General features: G+C 43.1%; 3 protein-coding genes across 6 annotated transcripts in view; all 3 read right to left on the reverse strand.

Annotated features, from left to right (window-relative positions):
- The window catches only part of LOC135366321 (uncharacterized), a 52,562-nt gene extending 51,420 nt beyond the window's left edge, over positions 1-1,142 (reverse strand). Inside the window, exon 1 of the mRNA XM_064598993.1 lies at positions 760-1,142. The gene's annotated coding sequence lies outside the window, so the exon portion shown is untranslated. The remainder of the gene's footprint in view (positions 1-759) is intronic.
- A 1,005-nt stretch (positions 1,143-2,147) lies between these two features.
- On the reverse strand, positions 2,148-11,748 carry LOC135366642 (pleckstrin homology domain-containing family B member 2-like). Of its 4 annotated transcripts, XM_064599437.1 has the most exons (10): positions 11,660-11,748; positions 10,825-10,891; positions 10,545-10,690; positions 9,832-9,941; positions 9,227-9,266; positions 9,092-9,161; positions 8,433-8,510; positions 6,558-6,620; positions 3,543-3,583; positions 2,148-3,377 (listed from the first exon to the last, which is right to left on the reverse strand). In XM_064599437.1, the coding sequence occupies exons 2-9, from the start codon at positions 10,868-10,870 to the stop codon at positions 3,564-3,566; spliced, it is 573 nt and encodes a 190-aa protein (XP_064455507.1). In that variant the 5' UTR covers positions 10,871-10,891; positions 11,660-11,748; the 3' UTR covers positions 2,148-3,377; positions 3,543-3,563. The 4 variants fall into 4 exon arrangements, with proteins under 4 accessions (XP_064455507.1, XP_064455504.1, XP_064455505.1 ...); XM_064599434.1 differs by lacking the exon at positions 3,543-3,583; XM_064599435.1 differs by lacking the exons at positions 3,543-3,583; positions 11,660-11,748 and adding an exon at positions 11,413-11,628.
- A 1,537-nt stretch (positions 11,749-13,285) lies between these two features.
- Positions 13,286-19,739, reverse strand: LOC135366643 (thiosulfate:glutathione sulfurtransferase-like). The gene is made up of 4 exons (XM_064599438.1): positions 19,425-19,739; positions 17,517-17,699; positions 17,228-17,390; positions 13,286-16,140 (listed from the first exon to the last, which is right to left on the reverse strand). Exons 1-4 carry the CDS (start codon positions 19,585-19,587, stop codon positions 16,086-16,088), a joined length of 564 nt encoding a protein of 187 aa, XP_064455508.1. The 5' UTR covers positions 19,588-19,739; the 3' UTR covers positions 13,286-16,085.
- Positions 19,740-23,292: the final 3,553 nt, after the last annotated feature.

Genomic DNA, 23,292 nt, shown 5'->3' on the forward strand with positions numbered 1-23,292 from the left:
ACGTATAAAACAACGGTGTTCATCTTCTCTTTGTGTCATGACATGTCGTTCGCTGAATGAGAGATTTATCCAGACCCCCTAACCCTCCAAATGTTTCGCGACATACCCCTAGTTTCCTTTCCGCTGCACCCCTACGAGGCGGGTCTTTGGTTTTTCAGCTTTAGATACATGACGGCAATGATGCATAAAGCTGTTACAACCTAACCGTAATGATACCCCCCCCCCCAATCGCACGTGCACACACACATTTCCAGCGCTCCGTTCTTGGGAAACCCATGCACTGCTTTGCGCTTTATCTATACTGGGTTACCTTCGGCTCAACCTCTGCAGACATCGTGAAGTAAACATAATTGCTAGGGGCTTTACGCTAGCGTGCGTGAATCTAGGCAGATCTCTCATGCAGGTAACACACGGAGCGAAGCATACGCCGTGCCGAGCTGGCACCGCACCGCACCGCACCGCACCGCACCGCACCGCTACGCAACACAGGACCGGCGCGCATGCGCCGTTTGGTTCCGCAATAGTGGTCCCGTTAGCTACCGGGTGAGTTGCGCGTCGCGTTCACGGTCGCGTTACACAACGGTATAGCGTCTTGTAGTTGTTTGGAAGGTGTTCCGATATAACGGTTCCCAAAAACGTACGTAAGCGTGTGAATCACATTGCCGAGCTTGGATTTGATGACATCCTTCGTCGTATCGTTTTTGTAAAGTTCTTCCGACGTATACTAAAACTCGCTAATCAGAAGTTTTGCGTACTCACCGTCAGATGTTTTCGTAAATTTGTGGTAATCTGCTTGGATGTTTCCAAACCCTTTGTCTGCTGGCACAAAGCTTATACTGTACTATTGATGTTTTTTTTTTGTTTTTTTTTTTTACAAACTTCCTAGTCGATGTAAAGATGAAGAAGTACACGAGGAGATGCTCTTCATATGTGTGGGGCCAAGAGCAACGGCAACTGAACAGTCACATGGGATCAGTCTAAAAGGGAAGTAGTGTATGTCCCGTAGCTTTGTCGTATAGACTAAGGAATAGTCGTCGTCTCCGTCCCCGTCTTCGTCGTCCTCGAAAAAAGCTTCGCAGTTTAGAAAGGTCGGAAAAGCGTGTATACAAACAGGATATTGCTGGCTTGGCTTGGCTTGGCTTGCTTAGTGATCCGTGCGGGACGCCTATGGATCAATCAACGTTGCCGACACAACGTAGGCGACCGCCAATCTCGGAACTCAACACACCAAAAAAAAAAAAAGAATGGGGGGGGGGGAATAATGCAGTGTCAGAACCCGAAAACCAAAAGTAGCTCGAAAAGTAACTGTTCTTCGATTACACACTGCGCGCAAATTGTAATTAAATTACACTCATCCAATAAAGTGTTCAGCTACAGATATTGATTGCTGCAAAGTTTGTAGTTACTGTACTAAAGTTTGTAGTTATTTTTTTCATATTTTGCGGGCTTCCATTCAAGCGCGGGGAAAGAACTAACGACACAGTTAGCATGTTGGAAACAACGGAATCCGCTATTTTCCCAAGGATAAAACTTTGTAACTGCAACCTAGGCCCCCAAATAACAAATAAAGCTAAGAAAGCAGAAAAAAACATCTGTACGCACAAGACAAACTATCAACAAGATCTCGTTGGTTTCATCCCTGTTTTAATCCTCTTTCTTTTAAAAACGCTTGCTTAGGTTGAAGGAGATACCCTACCCTGTATACGCTGCACACCGAAAAGTCCTGGATACCGTCTGCAGACAACCTATAATGGTATCATGCTGTAAATCGATGTGTTATGTAACACTATAAAATAGTCTTCATAATGTGGCAAAAGCATAACACACCATATTTATTAGGGTTACACCTGGTACAGCTCGCATCAGAGTTAACTTGAACACCATTCCGACCTGTGGACACCTGGTGGTGCTTAGTAGAAATAACGGCAGAGGGTGTCTTGGTCATCTATTTATAGTTACAGGGGGGCGACCCTGAAGGTGTTGTTTTCTGCTAGGCGCTCCCAGGGTTGCTCTCTTCCCGCTTTGAAGGCCGGAGCAGTGTTCATGTGAACTTTGACGCGAGCCTTACAACCTATTTTCACCCCCCCCCCCCCCGAGTGATCGCAGTTCAAATTCACTGTACCACGCATGAAGACAGGCAAAAGAGATACAATCCACTATGATGACTAGTTTATTTCACAGGAACAGACACTGAAGTTGTTCGGGATCTTTGCAAACCTATAAAAATATATTGAAAGGAAAGTAGATAACGTAACATAAAATAGCAACATACGTAAAACAGGAATGCTGTAAACCATGCTTCATTATAGTTATACTTGTAGTAGTAGCGAGTTCTCAATATAGTGCGATATATGTCCATGCTAATATGGTTTCACCCTTCACAAACATCACTAATCAATCGTGAGTCTTTTCTATTCTAGTTCAAAGGGGCACTAAAGTGCAAAAATTTATCCTACCGGAATTACAGATGCTGTTGCCGTAACACAGACACAAGAGGAATGGGATTCATCAATGGGAGGCCTCGGATTGGTCTCCTCAAACGATCAGCCGCTGTGATTGGACAAATCGTTTGAGGAGACCAATGAGAGCCCGCTCCGCATTGTCGGCCTCCTTGAGAAGGAGAGGGAGAGAGAAAATGTGAAATTCTTTCACTCATTAATCATGAACGATGCAACAGATTAATCCAATTTCTTTTTGTGTTGCTGTCAAGACAACGGCATCATTCATTCCGTGAGAAATTTTTCTGCACCCTAGTGGCCTTTTAAAAAAAATTAAAGCCATCACACTGAAACGTGTGCGATTTGCTGACTAGAATGCAATAGACCAATTTATGCACACAAATGTGCATAAATTTCTCACTACACTGAACAATACATTGTTTTTCAAAACAAGTAAAATGCCATCTTGCTTTTACATACTCAAGACATCTCAATAAGTGATTTTGCCAGTAACCACATGTCCGCGTTGAATACCATGACGACCCCGTTCAAATTTTTAATCTTAGCCGCTGTAGACAGCTGTCACTATCTCAAATTCTATTCAGCTATAAACCCCCAGGCACCATGGTGCATGGAAAATAAGATTGCATGTGTTAAAACATACACATCTAGATAGCTTTGTGTCAAAGATAGTGCTGACTGTGGGACTGCAAAAGTTGACTTTCTAACAGTCCAGGGTTCTGTTACTGTTCTTACAAAAGGTCCACAAAGAATGTTCAACTGTTTCTCCGTGTCCTTAAAAACACTGAAAGTCTACATCAAAGTCCTTGTTTGTCGCAAATCATCCGGTTCACCACCAGACGAGCGGACCCCACAAGTACGGCATGGCTGGGTTGGAGTAGTACCTCTCCGAATAAACTAGTGGAGTTCCCATCATGCCTGAAAAACGAGAAATGAATTGTAAAAACTATCAAGATTTTAAATTAAAAAGCTACTTCTACTGTTATCCAGACGAACATCCTACTTGCTAGAAAGAAGCTCAGATGTTTAGAAAAATGTTCTGGCTTCATTCAAGAAGCTCGAGTAAAAAGTCACCACTCTTACCAATCCAATTTCGTAATGCAATCAGCGTCGCCTAGTCACCACTATAAAAAGGTTATACTATTAGAACTCAAATTTCAAATTAGAAACAGGGTTTGTTACCGAAAATATCTGAATAAAAATTTTTTTGAAATTATCCAAAATTATTTAAAGTTTCAGTGTCTGGTACATGAAAAACTAAACTTTTTTGTTTCCGTTTCGAAAGGTACCTTTGGTACCAGTTTCTGCTTCCGAAGCAGTGTATCTTGTTTCTGTTTTTGTTTCTGAGGTAGTCTCAATATCAATTTTTCACCATTTTGTTTCCAAAGCTCTACAAGACATGGTAAAGCCATAGCCACGTATGCAAAACCACAATTTCTGCTCACCACATCGCAACTTCTCAAAACTGCACGGACCGCATGCCATGCACAGTTTCTTTTCTTATTTTTTCATGTTATTTATGGAACATGAGTTCTTCACCACAACTCCTCTTCTATAGCACAAGTTCCTCATGCTGACTCATGTGGATAAGGTAAACATGAGATAAGTAGAATCCACCAAAATGTGACGATGCCCAAAAGCATGAATTCGGCGAAGCACAAATTTGTGAATGCATTTTCCGTTGTTGTGACTGCACTTGGATGTAGTTTCATTTCAGTTTACGGTAACACAAAGATATTTTTGCTTCCCACGGAATTAGGGAAGTTCATGTTTCTTTTTACAGTTTCCGGTAACAAACCCTGGTTAAAAACGAAAATAAACCAGATAATTCAGTATCTGTCATGAAAGAGGTCCAGGCCCCACAATGCGAGAAGTCCCACCTGTATGTCACTGACAGAGACCTTAACTATTCTACCGATGCATGCAAAATTAGGCACATGCACATCTCTACAAAATTAGATGCTTCGATGCTGTACACAGAATGACTTTTTGTCAGTCACTTCTGGTTACGTTCTTGTCCCAGTAAGAAATTTAAAAAACAGTGACCGAGTGCTCTATGTTGAGGACCAAAACCTTCTGGGTTCAAATCTGCACCCAAGAAATCCCTAACCCCTAGCACTTAATCTAAGAACCAGAACATACCTATAGTAGAGCTTGGGACAAAAGTTTACGGAACATGGCAGTGACGTATTTCATCATCTGAGTGGCGCCCTCTGTGCGTCCACTTCTGTTTGCTATGAAAGTGTCACCCCAATGGAGAAATGCGACACCCACGTGTTCCGTAAGCTTTTGTCCCGAGCTGCACCAAAACGAACCAATTTTATTTGCAAATTATTCAAATCTCAGTTTTGAGACGATCGCAATCCCTGTTCTCTAGAACTCGAGCATTAATTGTCACTTACCCAGATGCTATTGTGTTTTAAAAACATGTAGCAAAATGCCGTTACCACTAGTAATTAATGCAAAACGTTCAGGAAATCTGCGCAAAAGTGGAGTGAAATTTCGGGCATGATGTTTCCCTGTCCAGTCCTTGGACTGCAAACACCCTTCTGTTATAGAATGACAACCCAAGTGTGCTATTGGGTGTATTTTCTACGCTCGTATTATGAATCCACACAAAAGTTCATTATTTAATTCCCCCCTTCACCACCAGCATTAGGGTAGCGTATCGCCCCTGACGATGAAGCTTCCCATTCATCATCTTAAAATAAAGTTGTTGTTGTTCACACCAATGTTCTAAAACTTCAAGAAACTTCTGCCGCCACTGTGGTCTCACTTCACAATTTAATTTTGTTACTGCACATATTGCTATGCCAGAAGAGTTTTTAAGTTGTATCTACAGTTTCACTGTTCATATTTTATACAAAGAACCAGTTTGAACCGGTACGTGTTGCCCTGAGGCAGAATCGGAGCCGAACTCTATGTTTGAGCCCGGACTCCAGTCAAACCGATAAAATTTTCAGTTCGACACTTTGGTTTGAGGTCTGCCACTCTGATCCAACACTCTGGACTTTCCCTGGCCTGACAATACTCCATTGTAAATTCTTGATGAGCACCTATTACTACATAAGCTCTTTGTGACCTAAAACACGGAAGTTCCGTTGAGCGTGGCCATAGAGAGAGTCTTAACAAGAATGCGCAGTAACTGGCAGACGACAGTTTTGAGAGGCTCAAGCTTAACAAATGCATCATTCCAAAGCAGTGGACTTGTTCATATGTAAATACAACTTAGCTACTTTGTGCATATGTACATATTTATGTGTACCATTGGTGCTTCTGGTATGTTTAGAAAGGTACATGCATAGATAGGTGCATAAAATGTCTATGCAGTGTGCACCCCTTTGGGGTGATTCTTCCAGGTCTCTCAGTAGTCGCTCTCACTGAGGTGCCAGTGTTCGGGTATAGTATGACCCAAATTTTTTGAACAAATCCAAAGGAGCACGTTACTTTTTTGTTGTTACTCGTGTATTATTTAGAGTATTATCTCGAGTTTATTCGAGTATTTCGTAATGGTAAAAGAAAATTACTTTTGCTACAAGAGTAATAGTAATGGTAATGAATTACATTATTCAAGTACCATGTACAGTTCCCCTCAACCTTAATAATAACACTGGAAAAAATTCTGTATCATTTCCGAGCGCCATAACAGCCACCCTGGGGGAATGCTAAGTGAACAAAATCCTCGCGTTAAACTAACAGAACAATTTTGTTCAACTAAGATTTCCTCGTGGCCCCAAGGGTTACTGTAATCGCGCTCGGGAACGAGACTTTTTTTTTTCTCCAGCGTTATTATTAAGGTTGACGGGAGCTGTACAACCCTCAGAGTACATCACCACCTGACATCCTCCACACATCTGCTAGTCCTCACTACCTCACACTTTATGCTAGACTGTGTGCCGGTACCACCAGGTGGTGGATGACACTGCCGTGCTCTCTACTTACTGAAGAACTACAGATCTGACCTCGAGCTTGTGTGAGCGAACTAATGCGACGTGCAAAGCAGAGAGAGAGAGGAAGCCCACCACCGTCTGTTTCCAAAGAGAGAACCCGCCACCAGGGGGAGTATCCGAGGAGAGGACAATATGTCGATCAACTTACCACGGCTTCTATGTACCACCACTGTGGTATGCGGAACGTGCCGTACCACACCTACACCTAAAGCTAGAAATTAACGTAGTTTTCTCATTACCTACCACGTAAAATGTGAGTTCAGGATGTTCACGTTAAAATGTGAGTAAAAAGTTCCCATATCAAATGCCCAAATATGATAGAGTGCTGGCACACAAAGCTAGTACAAACATTACACGCACTCACGTTGTACTAAGCTGATAGCTGTCTTCGATTTGCAAAAAAGTGCAAGAGGCAGTGTAAAGCCAACACCACCCATATAGAGAAAGCCTGCTCACTCGTCAACGTGACGTAACAACTAAGATTCAGCCAATCAGGACCGTGTTTTCAATGGCCGCAGCCAATCACGAACGTGCTTTCAGCAGCCGTAGCCATGGAGACGAACCGCCGTCGTCTGCAACTAGTGATTGAACGTCCCCGTGTACTAAATGGGGAAAACTTTAAAATAAAGCGCAAAACGATCCTATATCTTTCTCAAAAGCGTGTTGCATATTTTGTCTACCAATTTAAGCCTGCGGGTTCAAAGTTAGGTGCACAATCATTTGTGAGTTCTTCAATTCGCAGGACGGGGAATCGCAGCAGACGAATTCCGACTTTATATGTTCACGTAGCGAAGGAGGAAGAGGAGGCAATAAGCAGGCCTTCTGTATTTAGGTTGCGTTGGTAAAGGAGTGCAGGCGAAGTGCAGGACAGGTGCTGCCCTCGTGCAAAGTACACCGAGCCCAATCGAATAGAAAAGTATCGGCCTCAGATAGGACGTCTACACTGCATCACAATTTTCTGAGTGATTATCGTCTATAAATTGACCCGGGCAGTAAAACAAGGCTAATCTCAACCAAAAAAAAATTGCCAGTATGCTACATATTGATGATAAAACACCGCCAAAAATGACAGCTACCCTATTAACGTCGTCTGCTCTACTGTGCACGAAACGCTGCACGGACGTTGGAGACAGTGCAGCGTTTTTGTGAACACGTGCTGCACTCCTCTGCACTTTTTACAATCGAATGGTAGAGTGTAGTGCAGAGGCTGCACCTCCGCTGAATTGAATGCGGGAACTTGCACCGTTTGCACTAGTGCAGAAAGTGTAGCACGATCGAAGACAGCTCATGTGTGGCATGTTAGTACAACAGCAGCTAAATACAGAAAGCCTGCTTACTTGTCGCCATGATGCAACAATTAAGAGTCGGCCAACGAGGATAGTGTTTTCAACAGCTGTAGCCAATAACGAACGTGCTTTCAGCGGTCGTGGCCACGAACACGAACCACTGTCGTCTGCAAGCTGATTGAATGTCCCCCGCGCACTAAATGGGAAAACTTGGAAATAAAGCGCAAAATGGTCCTAATCTTTCTCAAAACTCATTTTCTGGAAGGCGTGTGGCACTTTTCGTCTAAATATTTAGGTCCGCAGGTTCCAGGTGAGCTACAATCATTTGCAGAACGCCGAATCGCAGATGAATTCCGACTAATAATCGAAGGAGTGAGTGTCGGCAACGAATAGGCATTCTGTATGCAGGGTCCGTTGGTTAGTACCGGCTCATCGAAAGTGTTCAAGGAGCTGAACTGGTGTTCTCCCCCCAATCACTAGTTTGTAGATTTTATGCTACACGGACATATTCGTGTAGTTCAAGACTGAATTTCCTTAATATTGAAACTGCTTTTATGTACTCTCTGAAGATGTGATACTTTGCACAAAGCACAGTATCCGCCACGAGTAACTCATCGATGACATGATGCGCGTTCAGTAATCCCAGGGCCTTGCAAAAGTACTAACGTTACAACTGTAAGACCTGCTGAATTAGAGCACTGTACAAATTAAAAACTATGGATGGCTTCCATACTTACTCAAGTGAGGGTAACCATAGTACGGAGGGTAGCCAACGTTTGTCTGTGAAACATAGGTCACCGACGGTTCACCTACAACTGAACGAGAACATGCAAGAAGTGTTTCTTTAATGCGAGCGCGCCAAAGATTAAGTTTGAGGCAACGTACTGCAATACCGTAACACATTTCTCGACAGAAATTTTGTGCTGGTACGAGGCGTATCCAGAAAGTAAGTTCCGTTCACTACTGAAAAGACATCGAAACATGAACACATTGCCTCCAAAATGTTTTATTTTCGCTGGGTTCCGCATATCTTGAACTGTTTTCTACACAGATCCCACTGTAACTGATGCAGTCAGCATTGTGAGGCATCAGCTTTTGCGACCCACATCTTAGAACAAATCCTGCATGTTACGAAACTGAGGTACAGTGTGCTACTTCGACTATATCACTGCTTCCATCACATTTCTCGTCGTTTCTCTCCATCAAACTGTGAGAGAATTGTCCCGCAGTAGAGCAGTGCAAAACTTGCAAACTTTAACTTACTTCCTCGGTACGCTCCGCAGTTCCACACCGTAAGCTTTTGGGTGCGGCAGTACAATTGTGCTACGAGTTTGCACTATGAAACTCCTTAGACAAGAGCCAGGTAGTTCCCATAATCACTAGTTGATTCACTAACCTCGGCAGCTTGCACTGTAAGGTGGTGGCGGCTGCAAGTATGGATTCTGCGCACAGACCCTCGTTTGCACCTGAAAGGCACACAGTGACACGATTCATACTCATGTTCTCGCACAGAATGCTAGATCGCTCTTACCCCCATCAGCCTCGCTTGTTCCAATGCCAGCTGCCAGGCTCTAAAAGAGACAATTGAATGTACATTAATGGCAATGAGGACTCCTGCAATGCATTAGGTGCAGGCACTAAAATGAAACTGGTATTACGCATAAAACAGTTTTTTCCCCTTGAACATACATTGTGATAACATGGTTAGAATGTTTTTTCTAGTCATGTATGTGAAGTAGACAAATAAAAACTACAAGCGACCTCAAACCTCACAAAATGCACATTGCATCGTCCTTCGTTCATCAAAGGTCACTTCCGATTGTGTTTCGTGATGTTTGAAGTCGATAGCGCTGGTAACTAATGTCCATCTGACTTAAAGTGGAATAATTTTCATGAGCAAAAAAAGTGTTACACGTAGATTTAGATATTGCTGGACAAATGTTGCAAACATGCGGCAAAATATTTCTTTGAAAACTAGGATGGGAACAAATCTGACATGAAATATCCTGTGGTTTTTGGGTAGCTTTTTGCAACAGGTACCTGAATGCTACATGACATCATTTTCAATTCAATTAAGTTTTTGTTCCGATTCCATCATTAAATGACGATTCGTCAGTCGACCAGGTATGCATGTACCTCATATCATCCAGCGTTTCTCCGCAGAAGATCCAGGTCTTGCCGTTTGTTGCCATGACCGAAAAAAGACACTGTGCATTCATGGTAGGCACTACCTGAGCTCCTTCAACCTGTGTGCAAATTCAGAAAATGTCAGACATTTTACTTTAGTATTATAGGCATTACACATTCACATGAAATGTTAGAGATGCATAATGTTCCACTACGCCATCAAGCCCACGACCAGAAAAATAGATGTTGCATGCTTTACATGGCCTTTTTTTTTTCGTAGAAAATATTTTATTGCAGATACCAAAAACTGTTACTAATAAATAGTCAGTAACAATTATAAGATGTAAATACACCGCCAAGCAGATGAAAGAGGGAGTCAGAACAGAGTTCAAATGATCACGGTTACATACTCTCTTCGAGACCATGTCCACTGAGCTGTATAACTCAACTTCAAAAACGACACTATGCTGCTCTAATAGCCTTTTTTTTTTATTAAAAATCTCTGAACAATAAACAAAAAATATTCGTATACGGTACATAAATATAACAAACAAATATTCGAGTTTGTTTTTATCCTTTCCATCTTTCCCCTTTTATACAACCGGCTGGAATTCCCTTTCTGGATGACCCTTGTACCGTTTGGTAGATGTACTGACTCGGCAAACACATGCTGACAGCTTTTTCTGGGCTAATGCCAACAATTACAACGACGCATATGCTACCTGAGCACCTGTCTTCACTGCGACACATTCCGTAGGCATGAATATGACATCTTCTGCATTGGGACTGTGGTTCGTCTCGTAGTACTTCAAGTGACCATCACGATACAGCTCAACCCAGCTGCGTTTCCACTTCTTGAGAATTTTGCCTGTAAACATTTCAACACAGTCGAGCTAAATTTTTCAGAAAACTAAGTCGTATGTTACAGTTTATACGCATATAGTGCTCTGCATATACTAACATAGAATAATACTACAAGTATAGCCTTTGAAAGATACTTACTTTGCCTGTTTAGCCATCCACTTTTGGCAATCACGGAGTTGTCCATCTCTCTTGGTGTGATCACTTCCTGAACAGATTAACGATAGCAAAGCAAGCATGATAAAAGAGCAAGCGATCTTTGGAAATATGAGTCGTGTGGCCATGTAACCTTTTATTCCCGATTTACTCCGAATCACATATTTTACGTATGTGCACGAACAACGATATAGATTAACTGCAATAACCTGACTCTTACTACACAAACTGTAAACATGTAGGTTACCTCTGAAACTCCGAACACTTCAAATCGCCCAACAACAATGACTAGCGGTGTGCGCGGATGCGGTCATATTATCCGCGGATCCGAGCAGGTATCCGCACCAAAATCTTGATTTGCGGGTGCGAATCGAATGTTTCCGATCCCGCGCGATTAAGATATCTATACAACCGCAATGACTTCCAATCGAATAACACCTTGCGTTATGTACGGTATCTTGACATTTGAGCCGGTCTACAGCTACAGTCACAGTAAACACTTCCGATTACACCCCTTCGTAGGAAATAAGGTTGTGGAAGGGGTAGGTACGAAATAAGAATGTGGAAACGCACCCGTATCAACGATATGTACTGCTTAGGTAAACAGAGGAGCGTCTACAGGAGTACTTCGTGTAGTCATTGTTTCTGCGCACTGGATTTTAGCCCTACTTATGTTTACTGATGCTCAGTGACGATGATTTCGCTATACTGCGTTGATGTACTCCTTCTGGTCTGACAGTGTGCATTCTCAAAGCAAGCTTACTCTCCTACGTACGTCGGAACATTTCCCCAAATGCGAGAAAAACAAAAACATGCGTACCACCTCTGGAAGACGGAAGTACAGCGGAAAGCGCGCAGAAACGAAACTACTTGTATGTAAGCGGGCACCCTGGTGGCTTGCTGACTCGTAAAATAATAAGAATTTTAGGAATAATAAGATTTTTAAAACAACGAAACAGAATAGCTGAAAAATATCTGCTGCATTATGGTTTATATATGTTACCATGCATGTGATTAATAATTTTTGGAAGCAACGATCTGGTAACATGTGACGTCATAATCCCATTTTTGAAGTGCAGACGAACACTTTGCTACACTTCAAGCTATCGTCTGTGTCGTCCGGCAAGTATGTAGCGGAAAACAGGGATCAAGGAACACTTTTCTCTTTGCAAGGTTCATTGGCAGCATTACTTTTTAGTGAAACTTTTTAGCACGTGGAAGAGGTACACGTGGTCACACTTGTCACTCCATACGAGTGCAGAAGGGTAGAAGTAGCGCATTGCACGGGCCTATGCTTACCAGAGAGCCCACCCACGGACCGGGTAAAGCCTTTTTGCTGGCCTGGGCCGGCCTCTGGTATAACTTTAGGGGCTCAGGCTAGATTGTGCTTGAGCTCGTGATACCCCACTTTGTTAGCTAGCCACGGCCAACTTTTACACTGGGCAGAAGCGACACTTGGCTTAGGCTGGGTAGCCCAGAAATTTGTTGGGTCGGGCCGGGGTTGAGAAACCTAGAAATTCCTCAGGCTTGGGCTGGGCCCGGGCAGGCAAACGAAAGTTAAGCAGGGCCTGGGCCCAAGAATATGGCTCGTCCAGTACTCTAGTGAGAAGTACCAAATGTGGTCCGCTGGCACACATGCAGCGCGCACTGATCAACGTCGATTGCAGGAGCCACATTTCTAAGGGGAAGCGTTTATTTTATTTAGTTCGTGAAAAGAAGGTGCCTCAAGGATTCTATACGAGAAATTTCAACCCTGTTTACGAACGCTGTGCATTTCTGTCATTTTTTTAAGATCTGCTGAGCCTCCACAAGTTTCCAGATTTTCCAATGTTGCCAGATTTGAGCCGGGCACTCCATCGGAGCCTGACATGGCGTCACAGTTCTTTCGCGTCATGTAGAGCCAAAATATTTTGCAGGAATGTAAAGAGAGGCAAGAAGATTTCAGTAACAAAACTTTGGTAGGATACTTAAGACACGAGAGTTAGTCCGTAGGGGCACTCTAATGGTGACACGAGTTGACAAGGAATCTCGTGTGATGGATCAACAAGCGGGACTTCAGTCGTTTTTGATTAGGAAATGATGAAAGGAAAGCGTGGGGCATTTCCACCAGGTTGAGAAGCAGCTAGGTGTGCAACGTAACTCTTTTCGTTTTCGACACATTATCTGTTTTCGACATTCTATCCAAAAAAACAGGAGCAACGTGTACCGCGTCCTCTGCCAGAACGTGCTCTCAGACTTGCTCTGTCAGCTTTTCCAAGTCGCCACTAGGTGGCCACGGGTTCACCGTAGTCTTGAATGGGGTAGCATATCACTGTTGAACACCACACTCATCATCATCCAAATAAAGTGTTGTTGCTCTTCTGTCACTAATGATGAGCATTTCTGCATGACATTACATACGAATGTCGAAAATGTCATACGGCAGCACAGTCCACTGACAGCGTAATAAAAACTACAAAAATAGCTTTTATTTCAACCTGGACCCACTTGATTGCTTTCTTTGCATTCATGCACTAAGTACATATCCAAGAACAGTGGCACGACTAGCATGTGTTGTACTGATACATTTTCCCCAGGTGCAAAGTGATGATGCAGAAACAATTATCTTCTATGAGAAGTGTTTGGCATTTTCCTTCGTAGCTATGTTTGCAAGTCCAATAGCTGCACATTTGGTCAAATGTGCCATGCACTAGTACATCCTTTAGCTTCCAACAAGTGTACGTCGTATTAATTACTACGTATCCAGAAGTTTAATAATACAGTATATTTAGCTTGGGAAGCTACTTTTTTGTACATGTATATCTGTCAGAAAGATATCAAATGTATGTATATAAAAACTGCTCATAGAAAAATAGTAATTATAGTACTGCAATTTCAGTCATGTCTGTTCACTAGTGACAAAGCTACGTAGTAGTTACTTTCAGACCTCATAACAAACTTGAATGCCCTGTACAGTCACTCCAGAAATGTAAAGTCTTAAAGTGAGCTATTGAATAAAACAAAAAGATGCAGATTGTTAATGCCGTAGTACATTGATGGCTGGAATGGAAGATGAGCAGCATGCACACACATTAAAGTTTACAGACCAAGCTCCTAGAATAATGACATAACATTTTGCACATTTATGATGAAAGAATTTAGCTTTGGCAAACGGTTCAACAATTTCTGCTAGTTTTGAAGTAGCAGTGGTCCTTTTTTTTTTTTCCAGTAATTTTCAGTCTAAACAATTTCATTTTAAACTTGCAAATTTTAATATAACCTGAGCTCCGCTATCCAAGCTTTTGCTCAGTGGGCAGGTAAACAGAACACACACCTCTGAGACCCAAGGAATCTTCCCAATTCTCATCGCTTGAAAATTGCTTGTTGGCTGACTGTTACGACATAAACATAGCAGTGTAAATTAATCAAAATTAATTAACTAAAAAACTGCACTTCAACTCAATTTGCAAGATATGTGCAGTTATTCAGAATGGAATGGAATTCATTACGAACACAGCTACTGTTTACCCGAGACTGAGAGTGAGCAATGCATGTTAAAGTGAAACCAAAGGTCTGGATCCGCCCCTGATGCACACATTGTTCTGCACACAAGAGGACTGAGGAAAAAAAAATTTTTCCATCTTGTACTTCATGGGCACCCTTGAGCCCTGATTGGGGAACCCTTGAGCACATGATTCGTGTCAAGATGATTAGGCTGTAAAGCTATAAGTTCAGAGGAATGAAAGCTACAGTCGTTCCCAATGGCAGTAGTAAGCACATTTTCACTCCCGCGCTGCCTCGTTGACAGAGGCTTCAGTGGCATCGTAGCCGGAGCAGTTTCAGTATACCAGTGCCGGTACAGTGGGTCACCGGTTTCATGGTAGTTGCCACAACGTGAACATGCATTTCACTTTTCACAACAATGGAAGTAATAGACGTGTAGAAAATCTGCACCGCAAATACAGAAACTCCTCCGGCTGCAACATCACAGCAGACATCATCTGCTGTCAATGAAGAAGGAAGTCACTGAAAAGGTTAACCAGCTGTAGGACTCAAACCCACGTCTTCTGGATTACCGGTCCAGGGCTATACCAATTGAGCTAACCATAAGCTAACACGCCTCCTCAAGGACTTTCAAGAGTGCGTCATCTGGAGGGACAAACCGCATCCACTCTCTCACACACATTCCACTTTCACTCTTACATGTTTTCTCTCTCACACACACACACACACATTCATACGACGGGGGCGACGCAAGCGGCATCTGTTGATCACGATGGAAATTAATCCAGATCCAGTAATCCAGAAGATGTGGGTTCGAGTCCTACAGCTGGCTAACAATTTCAGTGACTTCCTTCTTCATTCATTGTTTTTAGGCACTTGAGGCGTGTGTGTAGTTGTCCCTTATTCTGTGTTCCAGCCTCAGAACATCAATTTCCATCGTGACCATCCCGCTAGTTGGGGGGCAGCTGTGGGAGAGGTCATGTGATTTTGAAGGCCAATGGATCGCTGTGGATATTGCTCCTCTGACATGGAACTGGATGTGGAAGTTTGTTCAAGGATTTCTATCTCGCAAACTTCGACACATAGAAAAATAGTTATTAATTAATTATCTGGCGTGCAGTGCAATGCAATGCAATTTAGGTACAGCCGATCGCTGGCAGGGGCGGATATTCCATCAATAATCTGCCACGTGCCACATGCTTCGATTGATTTCAGGCAGTGTAATAGCATCCTGTCTTAGACTAGACCTGCTGTTAGAAAAATTCCAGACCTACCCCTCACTGTTTATATGCATTGCATTGTGCCGGTTCCATATCTTAAATGGTGCAATGTTGATGTGCACATGCATAGGAACATTATGCAGATTCTTAAGTGTCACTAAACGTTGAGAGTGGTAACGTGCCACAGACAAAAAACAACTTGAAATGTGAATACTGTTCAGTAACACTATACAGACCAATTGCAATTGGGTTAGTGCTAATCACAGTATGTTAACTGTAACACAAATTTAAGTACCCTAGTTAATTGCAACGAAGCACTTCACTGCTTATGTCATGAGTCATGAGCTTTGGATTTCAACATTGAACAAAAAGCTATAACTGGGAAATCGAATTTCAGCGTGTGTAACAATTTTTTTGTGATTGTTATTTCAATCCACAAAATAAAATATTTGGACCCCCCAAACTCTGTGTTCAATCTACCTGTAAGTGTACAGCGTAAAAAAATAAAATTGTATGGCTACTTTGCCACTGGTAGGTTGGACCTTACGCCTTGCTCTTTTTACTGTACTCTTCCCATCCGCCGCTGTACTGCCGGGCACTGCAATAGAAAAAGAGAGTCGACGTCGATTCTTTTTCTTTCATTCTTTTTTTTCTGCTTTCAATGAGGACTGGTTGGTCCTAAAGTACATCACTTACAGCACATCATTTAAGAAAAAAATTGATAAACACACAAAATGTTACAGAGTAAGAAATTGAGCTGTTTTTTTATCCATAGGAAACGTTAAAACATCATTGTTTGTCAGTCAGTGCCTTGCCGTGTATGTTTTTTCTTTCTTGTGTTTGTGTTCTGAAGCACTGGGGTTTTAACGCCTACACGTAAAATGTGAAACTCCTACAAAGAAATTGACGTAGTAGAGATAAAGTAATCATAATCGAAGCTGCATAAGTTACTCAGCAAAGGTAATTAAGTTGGTTACATGACTCAGGAAGTAAATTAGTTACAGGGAAAATTACCTAAACCAAACTGTAACCAAGTTAGTAACCGATGAGATGTAACTGAGTTACTTTTGAGTCACTTCAGGTGGTGCCCATTAACCAGACCATTACAATGAAACTTATTCCAGAAAACAGAATGCCTGAACAGAGCCAAGAAAGCACATTTAAGATCGATGTTAAATTAGTCAGTGCATGACACTAGGCATGGTACTCATCATTGAAGTAGTGCCTACATACTGCCACGAAACAAATTTATGAAAACAGATGTTAGAAATAGACATACGTAATGGTTGAATGTGATGAGTGTTTTAAATGAATGCTATAACTTGTGCAAAATCAGTAGCCACGAGAAAAATGGAAAACCTTACCGCAGCAGAAAAGACCCGGCCTTTAGAAGGAGACAGTACTACAAACAGAAATTTGTAACCACCACAGTAGAAAGTAATTGTTTGTAGAGTCCAGGTTACAACGGTTAAAATGTATGAAATTATAGCTACCCATGTTTGAAAGCATATAGGTGCAGTAATTCATTACTCAGTAAATAAGTAATTACAGTAACTTAATTAGTTGTAGCTAATTACCTCACAGCTCTGGTCAAAATACACTACCAACCTCTAGTGAAAGATAAATGCAGATACGTTTTTGTATTTTTTGTATGTATCGTATATTTGTACTGAGCAGCAACTTACTAAAGGTAGCCAGCCTTTTTGGCCAGCTGTAGTGCAGCTTCACTTTTTATTGGCCCCAAGCCATAGAAGACAACATTGTGGTCATGAGCCTGTGGCTTGGGTGCTTTGTAGCGGTCTTGAAAGCTCTCATCGGGCAAGAGCAGTGCTTCTTTAACCTGTCCCACTGAAATTCAAATTAAGTTTTTTTACTAATTAATTTTTGGTAATAAATAAAAGTAAAACGAATCAAGTGAAGTGATCTCAGAGGTGCATAATTACTTTACGGAAAAAAACTTACGGAAAGACTTACAAGGAATGTTGACCGCTTTGCTAATCATGCCAGTTCCTTTAACTTCGGATGGTTCCCTGACATCTATGAGTTGAATGTCACCACCCTGTATCAATGCTTCGAGATCTTCAAGGCTGATGTCCTTAAAAGAGATGTCGGTAGTGCTGATATGCCGGCAACCGCAGTAACCTGCGGTAATATTACCTAGAGAACAAAACAGTGCAGTAATACTAAATTCATTGGTGAACTATGTTCTTGGTAACTATATTTGTGGGTGATTCTGTGGCCCCTATCGGCTTCTATGTTTTTTTCGGAATTCACAAGCTTTGAGCACTGAAGTTTTTCACCATTCTGTGTTCAACATTCGATAGTTGGAGTGCTAGGTCTGACCAACAGAGATATAATTAATTAGTTTTACGGTGTAATCGGAGTAGCTTAGCCTGTTTTGGTATAGTTATGACGTAAATGTGCTGCAGGATACAAATTGATGATTATCTATTTCATTGTGTAGTGGACCGGAGCTTATTACAGATAATGAAATCCACTTGGCATAGTAATATAAACATTAATGCACACTATTAATTGGTTATTGTCAGGAGACTGTACTGTGTTTTTGTAATACTGCATATATTTATTGCATTGGTTGTCCTGGAGTGCTGCTATATCACTGTACGAGCTTGTTTGCTTGTACAGGGACATGGTTTGTTCAGGGTAGTTTGTCAGTAGGAGCTGAACTGAGCAGAACAGAGTTTTTTCTTACTAGCTGTGTATTAACAAACTGGCCCAGCTTTCCCTGCTGACAGAATCCTGCTGTATTCACCTGTGCCTACAAACAGCAATTATCTCTGCAATTTACGTTGTGTCTGCTATTTCGATTACTCATAGTGTTGCCCGTATGGGCCCTTGGGGTAACATAAATAAGTAAATACTCAGTGTTGCGGCCCATGGGAAACTTCTAAAATGTTTCATTGACAAAATATTCTATACTTCTCTAAAGTGACACAGGGTTGCCCAACTAGTATGTGCTTGAGAATAAAAATGGTCCTGAAAAATTTATTTTACAAAATCAGAAAAATTAAGTTTATTATTTATTTATAAAACGAGATCGGCTTCCCCAGGTGAAAAATGTGTTCAAGTGGCATGACCTACCGACAGCTTATAAAGCAATTTCCGTACCTAATAAAGACCACTTTGCAAGTGCAATTGGGCACCTGTTGAGTGATTCCACTTGCAAACATTTTCTGGCCGAGTTGCCACACCCAAAATGTAAATTTCTGTTCAAGACTGCAAAGTACATATGCAGGCATAGTGCATTATCCAGATCGCCCACCCAATGTTTTTTTTTTTTTTCCTCGTTTCTTTCCTTCTTTCAGTTTCCTTTTTTTTTTTTTGTGTGTGTGTGGGGGGGGGGGGGGGTGAGGGGCATTATCAATCCATCTATGGTATGTCATTATTACAGCCCCACAGTGCTTTCCTGACAAACCATTGTGCGCCATTTCGTGTTATTAATCATGTATTCAACATATCTCCTAATTACACTCGACATAAGTCTTAAAAACACGAAATTATTCGCTTCCAAGCGCGAAACGACCGAGGAAAGAATTCGCGAAGCCTCACAAATTGAGCAGTAAGATAACAGATAAACGTGTACCGATACGCAAATTCGAGGACGAAATTCACGTCAAAAACAAAAAGCTTTCGTGATGAGCACAGCATCTCGTATGTTGCATAATGTAAAAACCCCGAGACTAGGGAACACGAAGGGACAGACACTTCTGTGGTGTCTGTCCCTTCGTGTTCCCTAGTCTCGGGGTTTTTACATTATACATCATATTCACCAGCTCGCTTGCTTGCTAGCCATTTTTCTATTTCTCATATGTACTGCTTTGTCTAGTATATTTTACACCCAACAATGCAAAGCTTACTCACCATCGCGAATAACGGTGTAATGTGACCTCGCATCGTGTGTGGATAACTTTCTGTGCCATGTTACGCCGAGAATACTGATGTTTCTCTTCGAGGTTGAAAGCGCAGGTGCCCTCGCGAAGCGATAAACAACGCGAGGAATTGTTACCGCCGCCTTGGCAAACATTTGCAGTTGATGAAATGTTATAGCGGTGAAGGAGAATGTTGGAAATTAGGTTTTACGTCCAGAAGTTTCGAAGTTCGTACACTTGGATGGACTGAATAGCAGACAAGATTCGGCGTGACCACTCACAGCAGCAGCAGTATTCCGATTGGGCAACCACGGAACGCTGTTTGGATAACAGGTAACGGCGTTTTTTTTCGTGTGGATTTGGTTTCGGTTTCGGATCTGCCGTGGAGACAGTCACTTCCGACAAAAACGCTCTTCAAATGCGGACGTGTTTTTTCTTTGTCTTTTGTTATCATGGTATTGGTTTGTCGAAGCCGCTAGGCTTAACACTGCTTTCGTTCACCGCAGAAGACTGGGGTCCACAGGTGGGGCCACTGATCTCTATAGAGTATAGAGATCAGTGGGTGGGGCCCTATGTCCGCCATTTTCGTAACTACCCTCTAGCGGTCGTTTGTAGCTGGGGTCTAAAGTCCAAGGTGCAATTCAAAGCAATATTGGGTGCACTTCACGTTGTTCTGAAAATAGGTCTAGAATGTGCCGTAGGTCGTTCGCCGTTTTGTGACAGTTTACATGAATACGAAGTGCCACGCACCGCTACATATTCGCACTGTTCTGGACGGTACTTCCACTCACCTGGTTGAGTAGCTGGGAAAGCCCGCCCTTACCGGAAATACCAGGAGCAAACTGCCATCTAAAGTGGTCGATAGCTTTGTTGCGCACCGGATCACCTTACAACGCCGGAGCTCATCGAGTTCTTGTGGGGGCATATGGTAAGAATATCAGAGGACTGACGGGCTGTTGTCAGGAGTGTGTCATCGTGGCAGCCGGTCCAAATATCCAGGCGCCACTGGAGACTCTAATTATTATATTCGTATCTAAATATTTTATTACACATTCGGAGCTAATATAAGCAAAACAGACCAATCGATAACCTAATGCAGTTAGGGCTATCATCTACGCACTGCGGTAGAATGGTGTGGGGTAGAAGGCGCTTCTGCTACTCTTTCTGGAACTGCATTACTTTTTGCTTTGCACAGAATTCTTCAAGCTCCTCTATGGCTCCTATTGCACGATTGCCTTCCTATGGTGAACTAGAAAGACATCCTCATGCACCATAGCTTTTTGTTTTGGATACCCGTTTGCTCCACCTTGACTGCCACGCCATTTCCTTTTAAGCTCTTCCGGCGAAGCACCGGTCCACTATAGACCTCTCCCTGTTTGTAAACAAATGACGTCATAGTGTTCGACAGCCCACCAATTTAGTAGAGCTGAACTACGCAGTACGTTCGAAGCTAGGGGGCAAACAAGGTCGCGCCCGACGCCCGAAAGCGCCTTGAGGGGATTACGATGGTCCCTGAAAGAGGCGAACGACCTTCGGTCCCACTTTTCTTTCAATAGACCTCTCCCTGTTTGTAAACAAATGACGTCATAGTGTTCGACAGCGCCACTGGTTTGGTAGAGTTGAACTATGCTCGAAGCTATGGGGCGAACAAGGTCGCGCCCGAAAACCACGATCTTGAGGGGATTACGATGATCCCTGAAAGGGACGCGACCTTCGGTTCTACTTCTCTTCCAATAGGAGGCAGTGAACAAGTGTCCATTCGTGGAGACCAGCTCTCCCCTTCCGACCTGTTTCGGTCTGTCTACCACCCAGACAACCACAACAAAATTTATATGTCCAAACAATATTCGGAGATTGCCGAAGCGGGCATTCCATGTGAGGGTCGCGAAGGTATATCCAAAGAATGTTCGAAGATTGCCGAAGAGGGCATTTCGGGTAGCATCCACAAAGATATGTATATCCAAAAATGCACCGAGAACACCGCGGTCGGGCCTTTCACTCCTCTGGGGGAGGAAGTGTTGAGGGACAAGTGGGGTTCGCGCTGGCAGTAGTCACGTGACACTTTTCGAGCCGGGAGACGAATGGCGAAGTTGCCTGTTTGGCGATGAAGCACGAAGCCCTGTCAAGACGCTGTTCAGTTAGTTGAAAGTGATGTGAAACTGTGAAACCCCGGGAGTAGACGCGGCTGGCTGGACTGGTTCATTCAAAGTTTCTTCTTTCGTAAAAGTAAGTATGCCGTACTATAACGTATACATAATGCACTGGTATAGAGCCTTAGAAAGTAAATGCAGGCTGTTTACATAATGGCGTGACCACAATTGGTCAGAGTACCAGTTTTTAAACAATCATGTCCCGCTTGGATTGCTTATGGAAATGCTATCGGAGAAGTATACTGCGTCATTATGAGGCAAAATCAGTGCAGATTTACGCCAGGGTAATAACGCAGTAACTAACACAGAAGATAATTGCGTTCCCCGATTGAACGCGATCGTTGTGAATTGGAGACGCATAACGAACGCACTATACATGAACGCGAGCGCACTTTGGATTAGAGATCTCCAGTACACACGTGACGCTTGTTGTAGTGTGGTCTATGTGGCGACAATAGCAAGTTAATCCCCAAAAATGCCTCTCATGTAGGCCTCCGAGAAGTAAACGCTTTGGAGATAGTCATCCAGTCCTACAACATGCAAATCGAATGTAATTGGAAGTTTGTAATTTTTGTAGATTACCAGAGTAAATAAAGTTTGCCAGGGCATTACACACTGACTCAGGAATCTGGCTCATTTGTCCTCATATGTGTGTACGTCTGCGTGGCGATCGAAGAAATGCAGTGTAATTTCACACGGGTGTGCGAAACGTCTGGAACTTGCGCACAGTACACTACAGCAATAATGTGAAGTTTTGGAGCACCGTCTGGTAGGGTGGACACATCAAATAATGGTAGTTGCATTAAGGGTCATTAATATCCAAGTGATACATTCTTGGGATATTCCTAGGAATGTCCAAAGGGGTACCAGGGGGACATGCATGTGCCTACCCAGAGACATTTCTGGAATGCAGGTGGGATATTGAATATCCATAGAGGATGTGGTGAATGAGCCCGTTCACCTCACGGTAAGCTGGCCTACACCTGGTGTGGGGAGCATAGTGGGAAACATCGAGACACAGACACAACAGAGGGTTTTGAACGTGATTTTACTCCCTCGGTGGTATGGGCTGCCAGGGATGTCGCCGGACCCTTTCGGGTACCGCCCAGGGTAACTGGAACCATGTGGGATGAATGGCCGAACTGATGGAGAACCCTCATACGACGTGACAGTGAGGCGGCAGCTGGGATAGACGGGGAAGTGCAGTGGAGGTTGAAGTCCACTAAGGGCCGGTGGCTGCAAGTCTGCGGTTCGAGCCAGAAGTTCCGTCCAGTTCCTCTTTCCACCGAAGCCAGTCCGCACCCTCTCTCGCATAGAGATAATATAGTAGGATAATATAGTAGGATAGAGATAATATAGTAGCTCTCTCGAGCTGCACCTGCAAGGAACTGCCGCCGCCGCTTCTCTTCGTCCTTCTTCCGCGCTCCAGAGGCTCTGCCGCGCTCCATATACCAGCGCCACCACAGAGGAATATCCCTGAGACGTTTGCGGGATGACATTTTGCTGTCTGGGCAACGTCATGATGACGTTTCTCTGGTAGAGGTTTATGAGGGGCAGTCGACAAGTGCCCATTCGTGGAGCCCTACACTCTCCTTCCGATTTGTTTTGGTTTCAGTCTGTCTACCAACGTCATGACGATGTTTTTCGGGTAGAGGCCGAACGCTGTTCATCTGATCTCACTTTCTCTTTAGTTTGTCGGAAGGGGCCACG

The sequence above is a fragment of the Ornithodoros turicata genome, chromosome 8, assembly GCF_037126465.1.
Source record: "Ornithodoros turicata isolate Travis chromosome 8, ASM3712646v1, whole genome shotgun sequence".
NCBI classification, from domain to species: Eukaryota; Metazoa; Arthropoda; class Arachnida; order Ixodida; family Argasidae; genus Ornithodoros; species Ornithodoros turicata.

Bases quoted from the DNA above. Each gene is read 5' to 3' on its own strand.
- LOC135366642 (XM_064599434.1), bottom strand. From the start codon at position 10,870: ATGGACAACTCCGTGATTGCCAAAAGTGGATGGCTAAACAGGCAAA. The intron at 9,267-9,831 runs GTACATGCATAC...TGTCTCTTTTAG, and splicing joins GAAACGCTGGATGATATGAG to AGCCTGGCAGCTGGCATTGG. The intron at 9,162-9,226 runs GTAAGAGCGATC...TGTGCCTTTCAG, and splicing joins AACAAGCGAGGCTGATGGGG to GTGCAAACGAGGGTCTGTGC.
- LOC135366643 (XM_064599438.1), bottom strand. From the start codon at position 19,587: ATGTTTGCCAAGGCGGCGGTAACAATTCCTCGCGTTGTTTATCGCTTC. The intron at 17,391-17,516 runs GTAAGTCTTTCC...TTTGAATTTCAG, and splicing joins CAAAGCGGTCAACATTCCTT to TGGGACAGGTTAAAGAAGCA. The intron at 16,141-17,227 runs GTAAGTTGCTGC...TTTCTATTGCAG, and splicing joins AAAAAGGCTGGCTACCTTTA to TGCCCGGCAGTACAGCGGCG.